At 46.3% G+C, this 17,017-nt stretch overlaps 1 protein-coding gene across 1 annotated transcript; it reads left to right on the top strand.

Annotated features, from left to right (window-relative positions):
* The first annotated feature begins 1,478 nt into the window (after positions 1 to 1,478).
* Positions 1,479 to 8,088, top strand: LOC119972761 (cytochrome c oxidase subunit 6C-1). Its single transcript, XM_038810086.1, has 4 exons — positions 1,479 to 1,621; positions 5,118 to 5,235; positions 6,963 to 7,097; positions 7,985 to 8,088. The coding sequence occupies exons 2-3, from the start codon at positions 5,125 to 5,127 to the stop codon at positions 7,083 to 7,085; spliced, it is 234 nt and encodes a 77-aa protein (XP_038666014.1). The 5' UTR covers positions 1,479 to 1,621; positions 5,118 to 5,124; the 3' UTR covers positions 7,086 to 7,097; positions 7,985 to 8,088.
* The last annotated feature ends 8,929 nt before the right edge of the window (positions 8,089 to 17,017 follow it).

Here is a 17,017-nt window from a genome sequence, read left to right as displayed (position 1 = left end):
CTTAGCCTTGCGCAAGTGGAGGTGGAGTTGGCCCTGCTTAATGCTCCGCTCCAGAATCCCCTCCCATTTTTCTTGTATTTCGTCCAGTGGGGAGCGTGCCCTTTCTACTAGTCATCCGTACTGGTCCCCACAGTACATCCCTCCCAGATTACCTGTGTCCAGTAGTTCCTCTAACATTTCTCAATTTTAAAGAGCTCCAATTATCTCTCAGCCTACTCTTTCCAGGTTGTAGTTGTAGCCATGCATTTCTGGTATCTTCATTTTAAATCTGTTTTGGCACCCACTCCAATGTCTTGATGTCCTTTTGTAATACGAGGACCAGAACAGCACAGTACTGTGCTCTAAGTGTGATCTAACCAAGATTTGATACATCTCTGGTTTTCAATTCTGCCACTCTAGAAATAAACCCTCGTGCTTGGTTTGCATTTTTATGGCTTCATTAATTAACATTACCATGTCATGCAATTTGGATCCATTTTTACTCCTCTACCCCATTCAGATTCTTAGTTCACAAGTGAGAGACCTCCTTATTTTTCTTTCTGAGATGTAATACCTCTCACTCAACATGGGTTGATCTCATTTATCAATTACATGTCCACCCTGCAAGTTCATTTATATCTTGTAATTTGTTCCAGCCCTCTGGAAAGTGTTGCCCTTTCCCCTTGCAAATTGGCACGAAAGGAGATTGCGCTGCCCAGAAGTGTGATGGAGGCAGGTTCAATTGAGGCATTCAAGAGGACATTAGATGGTTATGAGGGAGCTCAGTTAGCTCAGTTGGTTGGACAGCTGGTTTGTGACGTGATGCTTCGCCAACAGCGTGGGTTCAACGCCCAAACCGACTGGGTGTGGTGACCCAAAGGGTAGAGCCGCCGGTGGTCCTCTGGGGTTGTGAGGGCTTTCATTTCAGATGATTATTTGAAGAAAAACACTTCAATATACAATTTACAGTGCAGAAGGAGGCCATTTGGCCCATCGAGTCTGCACCAGCCCTTGGAAAGAGCACTTAAGGCCACACCTCCGCCCATACCAGTAACCCAGCAACCCCACCCCTTTGGACTCTAAGGGCAATTTATCATGGACAATCCACTGAATCTGCACATTTTTGGATTGGCACACCCGGCGGAAGCCCACACAGACACGGGGAGACCGTGCTGACTCCACACAGTGACCCAGGGGGGAATCGAAACTGGGACCCTGGAGCTGTGAAGTCAATGTGCTAACCACTGTGCTAACCTGAGGGGTACAATGTGCAGGGGTATGGGGGGGACAGGCTGGGGAATGGGCTAAAACCATAATCCTCATTTGGAGAGTGAGGACAGACTCGATGGGTGGAATGACGCAGTGGGCCATTTGTCACGCGGGGGAGGGGGCATGGCCATTTGTTACGGGAGGGCATGGCCATTTGTTACGCGGGGAGGGGCGGGGCATTTGTTACGAGGGGGCGGGGCCATTTGTCACGCTGGGGCGGAGGCCGGCACGCTCCTCGCCGTCACGTGTTCCATTGGCCCCGCGAGGCGTACGACCGGAAATGCCCGTGGCTGCAGCCGGATGTTGCTATTGGCGCGTGCGCAGTGAGTTGCGGCCTGGTTGCTCTGGCGGTTGAACGTTGTGCGGACACAAAGTGAGTGAGTGGTTCAGCTCCCAAGATACAAACCCTCAGACCGCCCTTTTCCTCCTCAGCCGATCTCCCCCGCGTGTCCCATGAGCCGGCTGTGCCTGGACTCCGACCTCGAAGGCAGGCGGCGCCGATAACCTTGGGTCAGCTTCCCAGGGTCAGCGCGGCTGAACGGGAAGTAGCAAAGCCGGAGCCTGCGGCTTAACGTGTCTCAGAGCCCATTGAACCCGCGCTTACTCTCCCACTAGCCGCTCTCTGGGTGAGGGTGGGACAAGGAAGCTGGGCCTACTCACCAAGGTCATGGGGAAGATACAAACATCCCCTGGGGAAGTGGGGAGGGCTCCCTCTGGGGGGAGAGAGAGTTGAGTGGGATGGGGGGCTCCCTCTGGAAGGGGTGGAGGGGGGCTCCCTCTGGAAGGGGTGGAGGGGGGCTCCCTCTGGAAGGGGTGGAGGGGGGCTCCCTCTGGAAGGGGTGGAGGGGGGCTCCCTCTGGAAGGGGTGGAGGGGGGCTCCCTCTGGAAGGGGTGGAGGGGGGCTCCCTCTGGAAGGGGTGGAGGGGGGCTCCCTCTGGAAGGGGTGGAGGGGGGCTCCCTCTGGAAGGGGTGGAGGGGGGCTCCCTCTGGAAGAGGTGGAGGGGGGCTCCCTCTGGAAGGGGTGGAGGGGCTCCTCCCTCTGGAAGGGGTGGAGGGGCTCCTCCCTCTGGAAGGGGTGGGGGGGCTCCTCCCTCTGGAAGGGGTGGGGGGGCTCCTCCCTCTAGGAGGGGTGGAGGGGCTCCTCCCTCTAGGAGGGGTGGAGGGGCTCCTCCCTCTGGGAGGGGTGGAGGGGCTCCTCCCTCTGGGAGGGGTGGAGGGGGGCTCCCTCTGGAAGGGGTGGAGGGGGGCTCCCTCTGGAAGGGGTGGAGGGGGGCTCCCTCTGGAAGGGGTGGAGGGGGTCTCCCTCTGGAAGGGGTGGAGGGGGTCTCCCTCTGGAAGGGGTGGAGGGGGGCTCCCTCTGGAAGGGGTGGAGGGGGGCTCCCTCTGGAAGGGGTGGAGGGGGGAGCCCTCTGGAAGGGGTGGAGGGGGGGCGCCCTCTGGAAGGAGGGGGGGGAGGGTGCGCCCTCTGGAAGGGGGGGGAGGGAGGGGGCGCCCTCTGGGAGGGAGGGGGCGCCCTCTGGGAGGGGGGGGGGAGGGGGCGCCCTCTGGAAGGGGGGGGAGGGAGGGGGCGCCCCCTCTGGAAGGGGGGGGGGGGGAGGGGGCGCCCCCTCTGGAAGGGGGGGGAGGGGGGGGGCGCCCCCTCTGGAAGGGGGGGCGGGTGCACCCTCTGGAAGGGGGGGGAGGGGGCGCCCTCTGGAAGGGGGGGAGGGGGCGCCCTCAAAGGGGGGGAGGGAGGGGGCGCCCTCTGGGAGAGGGGCACCCTCTGGGAGGGGGGGCTCCCTCTGGAAGGGGGGGGGGGCTCCCTCTGGAAGGGGGGGGAGGGGGGGCTCCCTCTGGAAGGGGGGGAGGGGGGGCTCCCTCTGGAAGGGGGGGAGGGGGGGCTCCCTCTGGAAGGGGGGGAGGGGTCTCCCTCTGGGAGGGGCAGAGGTGGGCTCTCTCTGGGGTGGGCAGGGCTCTGCCTGGGGGGGTGTAAAGGAGGGCTCCCTGTGGGGCAGGGGCGAGGCCACTGTCATGGTGGGGAAGGGGTGCTCCTTGTTTGGTTCGGGGGAAGAGATGTGTGTGGATGGCTCCCTACGGGGGTGGGGACCTTGAGGTTTATAATATCTGGTTTATTACTTGAGCCACATGCAAATTGATGCAGTGATGAACTGGTTAAGGACCCGAACATGTTATTGAAGGATTGGTTGGTGGAAGACGGGTTCCATTTCAGGGGACTTTGGTTGCAGTATTGGGAGTGGACAGAACTGTGCTTTCAGGATAAACTTCACCTGAATTAGGCTGGGACCAAAGTGGAAAGGGTAAATCGGGTCAAAGCTAGGACTTTAAATAGTAAATATCAACAAGGGCTCCGGTGCAAAGTATAATAGTTTGAAAACAAATGAAAGGAAAGAGTAACAATTGATAATTGTGTTTTAAGCAATACTGGTAAACAGATAACTAAAAGGCATAGTGATCAGACTGGGTGTGAAACATTGGAAATGTGAGTTAATCTTTACAGTTGAAGGGCAGGTTAGGATCTGTGGCCCAAATAATTTATCCTTGTGCAAATGCATGTAATGTAAGGAACAAATTGAATGACAAATCAACTTTGGGTATGGCATGGTAACCATCAAGAAATGGCTGCAAACTGGGAACCAAATGTACAAATTGGAAGTTCTATAGGAAAATCGGCGGCACAGTGGTTAGCATCGCTGCCTCACAGCTCCAGGGGCCTGGGTTCAATTCTAGTCTTGGGTATTGTCTGTGTGGAGACTTACCCTCTGTGTTTGCGTGGGTTTCTTCCAGGAGCTCCAGTTTCCTCCCACAGTCCAAAGATGTGCAGATTGGCCATGCTAAATTGCCCCTTAGTGTCCAAAAAGGTTACAGGAATAGGGCAGGGGCTTAAGTAGGGTCCTCTTTCCAAGGGCTGGTGTAGACTCGATGGGCTGAACGGCCTCCTGCACTGTAAATTCTATGGCAAAGGGAGAGGCACAGCGTTAACAATTAAAGATCAAATTATTTGAATGACAAGCAGGCAGTGGAGAATTTGAGTAGAACTTAAGAATGTATTTGAAATACAAATAGTTGTTTGTTAGTACAGAACTTGAGTATTGCTGAAAAGAGACCTGCTGTTGAAACCTTTCACCTTCATTCGTCAGGACAGGTCTAAGAATGTCAAATTTCAATGGATGCAATAATTTATACTGCATGAGAAAAGGGTGTTGATTAGTTGGAAAGTTGATTATCATAGAATTTACAGTGCAGAAGGAGACCATTCGGCCCATCGGGTCTGCACCAGCTCCTGGAAAGAGCACCCTACCCAAGGTCAACACCTCCACCTTATCCCCATAACCCAGTAACCCCACCCAACACTAAGGGCAATTTTGGACATTAAGGGCAATTTAGCATGGCCAATCCACCTAACCTGCACATCTTTGGACTGTGGGAGGAAACCGGAGCACCCGGAGGAAACCCACGCACATACGGGGAAGATGTGCAGACTCTGCACAGACAGTGGCCCAAGCCGGAATCGAACCTGGGACCCTGGAGCTGTGAAGCAATTGTGCTATCCACAATGCTACCGTGTTGCCATGGAGCATGCACCAGATAAACATGTGTCATGAAGCTGGTGATAGTATCTGAGGTTTTGGGAAGGGTGGGTGTGGGTTCCTGGAAACTTGGTGGGGTGAGGGTCCTTCAGTTACTGAGAAGGAAGCTCATGCATGGTGGTGGTCTGATTTCAGTTAATTATTGCGGTTAGAAGTTTCACTGTTTAAGAATACACCATTATGGGTTTATTAAACACCCCATAATTGTGTTGATTTCATCCAAAGCTAAGTAATGGGGCATATATCATGCATGTTCCAAATAACCACCTGTTTTCCCCCCAGGTAAACCATGTCTTCTGTGATTGCCAAGCCTGCGATGAGAGGCCTGTTGGCCAAACGTCTACGGTTTCACTTGGCTGTGGCTTTTACTTTATCTATTGCGTGTGCTGCTGCCTTCAAGGTAATTTTGCTACTCGTATTTTATTTTTTGACATAAAACTTTCTATACTTTCTTTCCTTCTTCCTCCTGCATCGCGCCGCCCCCCCCCCCCCCCCCCCTTCCCTGAGATTGGCATTGGGGCCTCTGAAATGTATATAAATGAGCACAATATCAAAATTTTAATGTTCTGAAATATGGAAATACAATCAAAGAGGATAGTGACTGATTTGCAAGAGGCACATAGATGAAATTTTAAAAGAGATGCAGGTACAGAAACTTGGAGGTTAAGTACACTAATCTTTGAATGTGGCAAGTTTAGAAGACTTAGTTTCAGTTAGTCTTTATTAAAAGTAAGGAATTAATGCAAAACCTCGGCCTCAACTGGCACACTGTTCATTTCTGGGCATCACACTTTTGGAAGGATGTCTAGATCTTAGAAGGTGCAGAAGGATATACCAAAAGTTACTAGGAATGAGGGAGTTTAGTTGCAAGGAGAGGCTGACAAAGTTGGGGCTGCTTGTAGCAGGAACGTTATGAGGGGATCTGAATGATGTGTTCAAAATCGAAGGATTTTTTTCATGAGTAAATAAGGAAAAGCTATTTTTAATGGTTGTAGGATTGACAACCAAAGGACACAGATTTAAGTTGATTGGTCAAAAAACTCAGAGCTAACTTAAGGAACCATTTTTGAGTGAGTTTACCCCATTTAAAGCGGGTCTAATAGTAACACGAGAATTGGTTACGTTTTCAGGGGAGTGGGATCAATTGGAGAGCTGAATCAACGAGCTGGCATGGGCCTCTATATATTGTATTTTTTTGAAGGGTAGAAGACAAGGGTCTTATATATTCTTGGATCCTCTTCAATTAGATTGAGATTTGTAATAGTTGCAGTCAGGACATAAAAGGTCAAAAATTACTGATTACTCAACGCCGATCTGTTCCTGATATTCGCGTCATTCTTGCCCTAACTGATGAGACGCGTTTGATGCGAGATAACCCAAAATAGTACCTGTTAATGATGCTTGGTTGATCAGGAGTATTGAGCAAAGTGCTGATTTTAATGATCAATTACGTCTGTGCTTCTTATTCTGGCATCATGCACATCCCAGTATTAGTCACTCTACCCTTGGCAGCAGAATTGTTGGTTGCCAAGGCCTTTGCGCTGGAAATTCTCTCTAACCCTCTCTCTTTTGAGACATTCCTTAAAACCTATCTCTGTGACCAAATATTCGGTCATCTGCTCTAATATTGCCTTCTGTGGCTTGCTGTCAAATATTACTTGATAATACTTGCCTTGTTACATTTTACTATCTTGAACATACTATATAAATGTAGTTTCTGTCATTCAGGTAATGCTGATTGATGTTTGTCATACCCCCAAGTGACCTTTATATTATTTTGTTAAAATTGGTTCTCAAATTTAAATCTCCTGGATTCATTTAATTCCCTGAACTGCCACTCATAAGTTTGACATCCTGGTCCTGTGGGATTTTTTCTTTTAAATTCTCAAGCATGGTCTGTGATTTGCTACTTTTGTATTTCTTTTTGCGGTGGGGGAGTTGGGCTGTGGATGGTGGATCCTGGTTGACCCAAAGCTTCGCTTCAAATCATTTCTAAATCTGTTAGAAATAGGCTGGAGCTTTTAATCATGAGACACCATGGCCCTTTTTTAATGCTGCTGTTTATTTATATTTAATTGGTAGAAATACTGAAAGTGTAATCTTGTCCTATTTTGTAAACCATTGTAGGTTGCAGTAGGTGATTCCAGGAAAAAAGCATATGCTGACTTCTACAAGAAATATGATGCCATGAAGTCATTTGAAGCCATGAGGGATGCTGGTATATTTGAAAGTGTGAAACCAAGGAAGTAGATTCATGCAAAGGTAATTCTTTCAATTGCAATTAAATGCAAAAAGTAGGTTGACTTGTGTCTCAACAGCTCAACGTCAAGATGTTGCTGATCCAACATATTTACTGAAGAATTTACTTATGATTGAATAGAATGCAATGAATATTGTGTCCCTTTTCAAGGTGGCTATAGGGTGCAAATTGTCTCGTCACCCCACCTTTGTAATTAGAGCCATATAGACTAAGACAAGTGTTCATCTCTTTTTCCATGGGCCCTTCAGAGTTCACATTCCATTTCAAACAAATATCACATTTCCTACATTCCATTACTTCCTTTAAATACAGAAAGGTCCCAAGCCCCACATTGAAGCTATTAAGATCAGCAGTTCCTCTCATAATATCAAAAAAAAAAGGTTTCCTTTTAAACAGATGACCTGCCCTAATAATTAATACATGGATTTATTTAAACATAAGGTGTCATCCTAAATTTAAACTGCTTTCAACCATTCCTTCAAACGGATTTTTAAAAAAACACGTAATTGTATTGTGGGCAATGGAGGCCGCACGTGGCTGCTGGACGCAGGAACTTAAAGCCGTAAAACAATTCTGATTTTCGCGAAGAAGTGCCTTCCTGTAAAGAATTCCAATTAGCAGAAACTCTGAACTGAGCCATTTAAAAAGTGGTGGAGGTAAGTTCCATCGATAGTACAGACCCTAAAAATGTGCAGAATTATCAATCTCACAGTAATGTTAAATGTAAAAATGTTTGAGCTTGTTCATACATTACTGCTTTTTGTAAAAACTTAAAAAATGTGATTAAATTTGAATTGATCTTCCATTCTAATGTAGGAGACTTGATGTTGATCTCCATCCCCGCAATGGTGTTAAAATGAACTTTTAAAAAACTTTTTTTTAAAAACAGGAAACTTGGAACAAGTGCCGGGACTGCACCTGCCGACGAAAGAATATACTATGTGCACTCTGTATCTGATGTATAAATAAAACATTTAATTTTCTGACCATTAACATCTGTATGTGGTTCTTGCCTGTTTTAAGTACAGAACATCTTTCCATTTTTAAATACATCATGAGGGAATTTTTAAAAATTCAATAAAATTGACCGTGGAATTTGAGTTCTCGTGAGCTGCGTTACAGATCTTTGGGTAGAGCTGAGTGTGGCAGATGATCAGATGGTAAACATGTATGATGCCTCCCTGGTGCTAGGGTCCAGGATGTCTCTGAATGGGCATTCTGAAGGGGGAGCGGGAGCAACCAGAGTTTGTGCTACATATTGCGACTAACAACATGGATAGGAAGAGTGACATAGTCCTGCAGCAGGAGTTCAGGGAGTTAGGTAGAAAGTTAATACACAGAACCTCGAGGGTTGTAATCCCTGGATTACTCGCTGTGTCATATGCCAGTGAGGCTGGAAATAGGGAGATAGTACAGCTAAACACGTGGCTAAACGGCTGGTGTCGGAGAGGGTTGGGATCTCTTCCAGGGCAGGTAAAACCTGTATGAGAAGTACGGGTTCCATCTAAACTGGAGGGGCATGAATGTCCTGGCCGCGAGGTTTGCGAGTAGCACACAAGAGGGTTTAAACTAGGTGTGGCAAGGAGTGGGAACTGGAGCAATAGGTCAGAGGGTGAAATAATTGAGGGGGAACTAGAGAATGGGGCCAGTAAGAAGCAGAGGAAGAATAAACGGGGAGATGTTGCAAAACACAGCAGGACTGCTGGTCTGAAGTGCATTTGTTTCAATGCTAGGAGTATAACAGGTAAGGCAGATGAACTTGAGAGCTTGTATTAGTTCTTGGAACTATGATGTTGCCATTACAGAGAGGTGGCTGAGGGAGGGACCGGATTGGCAGGAAAACGTTCCAGGATTTAGATGTTTTGGGCAGGATAGAGGGGGGTGTAAAAGGTTGGAGCAGAGAAGACTTGCAGGTGACCTGATCAAGGTGTACAAGATTGAGGGGCATGGATAGGGAGCAGCTGTTTTCCTGAGTTGAAGGGCCAGTTACAAGGGGACGCAAGTTCAAGGTGAGGGGCAGGAGGTTTAGAGGACATTTGAGGAAAAGTGCTTTTACCCAGAGGGAGATGGCAATCTAGAATGCACTGCCTGGGAGGTTGTAGAGGTGGGTTGCCTCACATCCTTTAAAAATTATCACACATCGTAACATTCAAGGCTATAGGCCACATGCTAGCACATGGGATTAGGTAGGAAGGTCTAGTGTCTTTCATGCATCGGTGCAGACTCGATGGGCCAACGGGCCTCTTCTACACTATTATTCTGTGATTGTGGGTGGGAGAGTTGCACTACTGGTTAAGGAGAATATCACAGCTCTACTGCGTGAGGGCACCTCAGAAGGCTCATGCAGCGAGGCAATATGGGTAGAGCTCAGGAATAGGAAGGATGCAGTCACAATGTTTGTTTACTACAGACCTCCCAACAGCCAGTGGGAAATAGAGCAGCAAATATATAGGCAGATTTTGGGAAGGTGTAAAAACAACAGCGTTGTTGTGTTAGGGGATTTTAACTTCCCCTATATTGATTGGGACTCGCTTAGTGCCAGGAGCTTGGATGGGGCAGAGTTTGTAAGGTGTATCCAGGAAGGCTTCTTGATGCAATATGTCGATAGTCCAACTAAGTAAGGGCCTGTACTGGACCTGGTATTGTGTAATGAGCCTGGCCAGATGGCCGACGTTTTAGTGGGGGGGCATTTTGGGAAATCAGTAAGTTTTAAGGTACTGTTGGATAAATATTGGAGGTTGCGTCTCACTAACTTGATCGATTGTTTTGAGGAAACGACACATGGTTGATGAAGATAGGTAGTGGATGTTGTACACGTGGACTTCAGTAAGACCTTTGACAAGGTCCCTCATGACAGACTGGTACAGGAGGTGAAGTCACATGGATCGGAGGTGAGCTGGCAAGATGGATACAGAACTGGCTAGGTCATAGAAGGTAGAGAGTAGCAGTGGAAGGGTGTGTTTCTGAATGGAGGGCTGTGACTAGTGGGGTTCTGCAGAGATCAGGACCAGGACCGTTGCTGTTTGTAGTATATATAAATGATTTGGAGGAAAATGTAACTAGTCTGATTAGTAAGTTTGCGGATGATACAAAGGTTGGTGGAATTGCTGATAGCGATGAGGACTCAGGATACAGATCGGTTGGACAGAGATGGCAGGTGGAGTTTAATCCGGACAAATGAGGTAATTCATTTTGGAAGGTCTAATACAGGTGGGAAATATACAGTAAATGGCAGAACCCTTAAGAGTATTGACAGACAGGAATCTGAATATACAGGTCCGCAGGTCATAAAGTGGCAACACGGGTGGAGAAGGTAGTCAAGAAGGCATATGGCATCTTTGCCTTCATCGGTTGGGGCATTGAGTATAAAAATTGGCAAGTCATGCTGCAGCTGCACAGAACCGTAGGTCACATTTGGAATATAGTGTTCAATTCTGGTCACCACATATCAGAAGGATGTGGAGGCTTTGGAGAGGGTACCAGGATGTTGCCTGATATAGAGGGCATTATCTCCGAGAGAGGTTGGATAAACATAGTTTGTTCTGACTGGAATGACGGAGGCTGAAGGGTGACCTGATCGAAATGTACAAAATTATCAGCATGGACAGAGTGGATAGTCAGAAGCTTTTTCCCAGGGTGGAAGAATCAAGAAACATAGGTTTAAGGTGCGAGGGGAAAAGCTTAAGAGGAGATGTGCGAGGGATTTTTTTTTACACCGGGTAGTGCGTACCTGGAATGCGCTGCCGGAGGTGTTGGAAGCAGGTACGATAGTGACGATTAAGGGGCGCCTTGACAAATACATGAATAGGTTGGAAATAGAGGGATACAGACCCCGGAAGTCTAGAAGATTTTAGATTAGACAGCATGGTTGGCGCAGGCTTGGAAGGCCGAAGGGCCTGTTGCTGTGCTGTACTTTTCTTTGCTCTTTTGAATGCTATTTTTAATGTTCTATTTATTGAGAACAATAATCTGTGATCTTAGAAAGCGACTTTGCAGAGTTTAAAATTAGAATGTAGAAATAGCCTGCACGTATAAAAAATATAAGTGGGTGTTCACTGGCACGGTGACTAATTGTTGCAAGTCAAATTGTTTTATTATTTTAAGATGCCTAGAGGTAAATGTTAGCTCGTGTTTGCCTGATGCCTCTGGGAGTACCAGCAAGGTGTTTGTCATAGGTATTTTAATGAGGCCCCATCTCAAAATGGACTGGGCCTCCTGTCTGAGAGATCGGGTAGGTAGCCAATGGTATTAAGTTTACCCCCAGAAGAGATACAAGAAGAAGACATTCAGCCTATCAAAACAGAAAATGTTTGAAAGTATGCAGGTCAGGTAGCATCTTTGGAAAGAGTTATTGTTGCCTTTGCTGTCACAATTCATAGGACAAACCTCTCATCCCAGGGATCAGTCTAGTGAACCTTCACTGTATGTCCAAGGCAAGTGTATCCTTCCTTGATTATAGAAACCAAAATGGCGCAGCAATGCGGGTAAATTCTAGCAAACCTTTTCTTATTCTGTATTCAAACTATTAAGCCTGTTCCACCCAGAAACCATAGAGTGCTGTTTAAAGTACATCCTTTTCTAAAAGTAATTGAGTAAACTGGTGGAACCAAGAAACCTCTAGTTGTGAGAATCTAGCATGGGGGCTGGGACTTGTAAATTACCCCTGTTATTGAAGATCAAGTCCTCACTAGTGGACCTTTATCAGCCCAAGCAGCAACAGAGGTAAAGGTCTTGTACGTTATTAGACTTTTTGCATAGAGGAATGGGCTTCCGTTTTACAACTAAGTTAGGGTTAACTGCCCAATTACTGCTTTCATACAATTGTTTTTTTTAAAAAAAAACAACTTCCAACTTTGTCTTGCTTCAATTTAAGATAACCAGTCAATAAAAAAGTGACTCATTTGCACTTGCTGGAAGTGATGCAAATTCATATGCAGGAGCCTGTTCTTTGCAAACAAAGAATATGCTCAAGTCTTGTGCCTTTTTGAATTACCCAGGAACTTGGGGAGCCGTTTGTTTCCCAATGCTTCCTCCGTGAGAGCACACCTGACAGTCCGAGTCGACATGCCAAACCAACCAGCATCCCCTTCTCTCCTGTCAAGATTGTTTGAAATTTGGCATTCTTGTGTCTGTCCTCATGAGGGCAAGGTGAAAAGCTTTGGTCACATGTCTCCAGCAAAATGGGAAAAGTAAGAGGATGCGACAGACATGATGGGAGAAATTTTGAGTTGGATTTTGAAGATAAGGTGAGAAAACGCAAGGCTGGAGGTAAATATTTCAGTGTTGGGTCTAGGTCGCTGAACAGTTTCATTAAAGGTGGATGTGGGCAAGAGCCTAGAGTGGGAAAAGCGTAGGATGTATATGAATTGTTGAGGTATAGCCATAGAGTAAGAAACCTGACATTGCGATACAATGATACTTTATTTTGAGAAGTAAAACAAAGGGACAGGTACCTTAGCTGTATTTACCCGTTCAAGCAATCGAGCCCTGTTGCTGCTTCTAGTAAATCCCTCGAAGCTTGCAAAAGCCCAATTTCCCTATTTTATACTCCAAAAAAACTACAGAAGGATACATCTAGAACCATAGAATCCTTACAGTGCAGAAGGAGGCCATTCGACCCTTCAGGTCTGCACCGACTCTCTGAAAGAGCACCCTGCCTAGGTCTGCAACCCCATAACCCCATTTAACCTGCACATCTTTGGACTGTGGGAGTAAACCGGAGCACTCTGAGGAAACCCACGCAGACACGGGGAGAAAGTACCAAACTCCACGCTGACAGTCACCTAAGGCTGGAATTGAACCCGGATCCCTGGCACTGTGAGGCAGCAGTGCTAATGACTGTGCCACCCCAAAGAAACTATATTTGTTGTATATATGTGAAACGAAAATCGCCACAGTCCCAGAGGGCCATAGACTGCTCTCCCCTGTGAGAGATAGAACTGGTTGGTGGTGATTTAACCTGAGGGTCACCACACCTTGGGCGAGGGGCAATGTTGAGACAGTGGGCCCTTTATGTATAACCTCAGCCTGCACGGGGGCTGAACCTGCACTGTTGGCATCGCTCCGAGTCACGAACCAGCTGTCCAACCAACTGAGGTACTGACCCCCTTAATCTAATCAGGTATTTCCCCAGTACTCCCATTGTCATTGTCCTCGATGCAATGTTTCTTTGTTCATGCTGGAGATGGTTCAGTGCTTTGGACTTAATGTTTAAAAAAAAAAACAATTCTTCCTCAGAAAAGCCTTACATTTTCTGCAAATCATAAGCATAATCTGGAGGTTGATTGTTCAATTAATAACATGTAGCATGGTAAATGACCCCAGGTATCTTAAACGGGAAAGAATACCGAGCAATAAAATGGGAAGAGAGTGGCTTGGTACAGAACTTTACTAATGCTGAAAAGGGAGACGTGTTGCCTAGGATTCTCGTCTTGCTCCATTTTGAGATGATCCGTCAATGGTTTTGCTCAGTGGGCTAGACAGCTGGTTTGTAACGCAGAACAAGGCCAGCAGCGCGGGTTCAATTCCCGTACCAGCCCTGTGTACCCAAACAGGTGCTGGAATGTGGAAACTTGGGGCTTTTCACAGTAACTTCATTGCAGTGTTAATGTAAGCCGACTTGTGACAATAAAAAATTATTATTAGAACAATGTGGCTTATTTGCACTTGCTGAAAGTGACGTGAATTCACACGCAGGAAAGATAAATGCCTCATCTGTGAAACCTCTTTCGATGTCTTTTCATACATTCCAAAGAATAAAATAAAATACACCAACAAAGCAATACAATCTAGCAAAGCTTAGTAATACATAATACTGAAAGTAGTAAATTATGTGGAATGTGGAAAATGAGGATTTTTGAATTTAATCTGGGGATGGGGTGTCCATGAAGGCCAAGGGAGGTGAGGGTGATAGGCAAGTAAGAGTTACAGGGGGATAGAATGTGGACTGGATATTCTGGCGGGGGGGGGGGGGGGGGGGGGGAGGTAAGAACAGAGATGGGAAAAAGAGATATTGGTATGTGTTGGGTTTGAAAGGAGCCCAGTATTAAATAGAACCTCAAGCTTTACTGTTCAAGCTGCAGTAGAGTATGGAATTGAGGCCGAAGGAGTGACCTTTAGCCACTAAACAGAAATGACTTTGGTTTTGATTATTCATGTTGGAAGAGTTGGAACGTATGAATTAGGAGCCATTCGGCCCCTCGTGCCTGCTCTGCCATCCAATAAGATCATGGCTGACCTGATTGTAACTTCAAACCCACATTCCGGCCTACGCCCGATAACCTTTCACCCTCTTGTTAATCAAGAATCTATCTAGCTCTGCCTTCGAAACATTCAAAGACTCCACTTCCACTACCTTTTGATGGAGAGAGTTCCAGAGATTCAGCCCTCAGAGTGAAAATTCCTCCTAATCTCTGTTTTACATGAGTGACCCCTTATTTTTAAACAGTGACCCTTAGTTCTAGATTCCCCGACAAGAGAAACCATCTTCTCTACATCCAACCTGTCAATACCTCTTCAGGATCTTAAAGATTTCAATCAAGTTGCCTCCTACTCTTCTAACCTCTAGTGGATATAAAGGGAACCCGTTCAATCTTTCCTCATAAGACGACCCACCTATTTCTGATATTAAGTCTCTAAACTGCTTCCATTACTGTTACATCTTTCCTTAAATAAGGAAACCAATACTGTACAAAATACACCAGATGTGGTCTTGCCAATACCCTGTGCAACAGAAGCATAACCTCCCTAGTTTTGTAATCAATTCCTCTCACAATAAATAATAACATTATATTAACTTTTAATTAATTTTATTTTTTAATAATCTTTATTGTCACAAGTAGGCTTACGTTAACACTGCAAAGAAGTTACTGTGAAAATCCCCTAGTCGCCACAATCCGGCGCCTGTTCGGGTACACAGAGGGAGAATTCAGAATGTCCAAATTACCCAACAGCACATCTTTCAACAATTTGCTCAATGTCACTTCCATGGTGATTGTAATTTTTCCGTGTTCCTCCCTCTTCCATATCATGATTTACTATTTGTGGGTTGGTACTCTGTAGTGAAGACAGATGCAAAATAACTGTTTAACTCATCCGCCATAGCCCTACTTCCATTACCAATTCCTCAGACGCACTTTCTAAAGAACGAATGTTCACTTTGTTAACTCTTTTGTTATTTAACTATCTACAAAAAACTCATACTACCCATCTTTTTTTAAAGAAATTTAGTCTAGCCAATTTTTTCTCTCCCCCAATTAAGGGGCAATTTAATGTGTAACACCACACGGACAGTGACCAGGGGCCGGGATCGAACCTGGGTCCTCAGTGTCGTAGGCAGCAGTGCTAACCACTGCTTACTACCCATCTAATAATACTAGCTCGATTGCTCTTGTACTCTGGGGTTTCCCTCCTTACCAATCTTTTTGCCATTCTTTGCTGTTCTTTATATTCTTTCCAATCTTCTGACCTGCCACCCGTTTTTGCATAAATATGTTTTTTTCTTTAAGTTTTATCATGTCTAACATTTTTAATTAACCACGGATGATAGGACCTCCTCTTAGAATTTTTCTCATTGTCCATTCTTCGTATTCTGAGATATCCCTTTAAATGTCTGAACCTCTATTGATCTATCCTTTAAGCACATTTGCCAGTTCACTTTAGCTAGCTCCTCTTTCATACCCTCATTACTGACTATTCCTGTTAGCCGGTTTATTAATTCTCATATTAGTACCATTCTCACTCCCCTTCTCTCTACTCTTTGGTATATAATATCTCCAATTTTATCCCTTGCTCCCATTATTTAGTTTTGAACTCTCTCTACTTTCCTAGTTATGCGGCTCGCTGGAACATCAGCCCTGGCACAGTTCAGGTATAGACCGTTCCACTGGTACAGATTTCACTTTCCCCAGTACTGCCTCCAGTGCCCCACTAACTGGAACCATTTCTCCCACATGAGCCTTTGAGCCACTCATTAATTTCTCTAATCTTTTGCCCTATGCCAATTTGCATGGCTCTTGGTACAAAGCACCCAGGTACCTCTCGCCCTCCCTGATGTGTCAGTGTCTGCAGCTCAGCCTCTACCTCGACGACCCTGAGCTGAGGCTCCTTAAGCCGCAGCCACTTCCTGCAGACGTGCTTGCCCTGGATAACACTGGCATGAGCTCCCACACCCTGCAGTCCTGACGCATCACCTGTCCTGCCATACCCATGAGCTTTAATGAATTGCTTAATTGTTTTATTGAAGTATTTATTTTCTTTTCACAAATTCCAGTATTATTTTAAACACCAGAAAAATAGATGATTACTTACCCGATAATCACCAACAGCTCACTTCTTCCCCGATAGCAGAGCAGAAACCAACTCTGACAGGGTGAAAAAGTTGGGAAAACTCCCGCTCCTCTTCGCCAAATGCCCGCACTCTGTTGAGGTCACACTCATTGCTGGTCGCACAGGGGAAGTTCTAGCTTGTCCATGTAGTCAGTCAGCACAATGATTCAAATTAAAGGTTCTAGTGGAGACAAAGGGCTCAGTCACTCACTGTCACTCTGTACCTTGCTGTTGCTTGGGTTAGCATGTAGATGAGGAACAGGAATGATTTGTTGGCAAAGAAATCACTTAAATAATCTTGCATTGGGGCAGGTAGAAGTAGAAACCCAAGAATCATAGAATTTACAGTGCAAAAGGAGGCCATTCGGCCCATCAAGTCTGCACCAGCTCTTTGAAAGAACACCCTATCCAAGTTCACACTTCCACCCTATCCCCATAACCTAGTAACCCCACCCAACACTAAGGGCAATTTTGGACATTAAGTGCAATTTAGCATGGCCAATCCACCTAACCTGCACATCTTTGGACTGTGGGAGGAAACCGGAGCACCTGGAGGAAATCGACGCACACACTGGGAGAACGTGCAGACTCCGCA

The sequence above is a fragment of the Scyliorhinus canicula genome, chromosome 10 (assembly GCF_902713615.1).
Source record: "Scyliorhinus canicula chromosome 10, sScyCan1.1, whole genome shotgun sequence".
Taxonomy (NCBI): domain Eukaryota; kingdom Metazoa; phylum Chordata; class Chondrichthyes; order Carcharhiniformes; family Scyliorhinidae; genus Scyliorhinus; species Scyliorhinus canicula.
This window is presented reverse-complemented; position numbering and strand designations above follow the sequence as displayed.

Excerpts from the sequence above, each read along its gene's own strand:
- LOC119972761 (XM_038810086.1), top strand. The coding sequence starts at position 5,125 with ATGTCTTCTGTGATTGCCAAGCCTGCGATGAGAGGCCTGTTGGCCAAA. Across the intron at positions 5,236-6,962 it reads CGTGTGCTGCTGCCTTCAAG|GTTGCAGTAGGTGATTCCAG; the intron begins GTAATTTTGCTA and ends AAACCATTGTAG.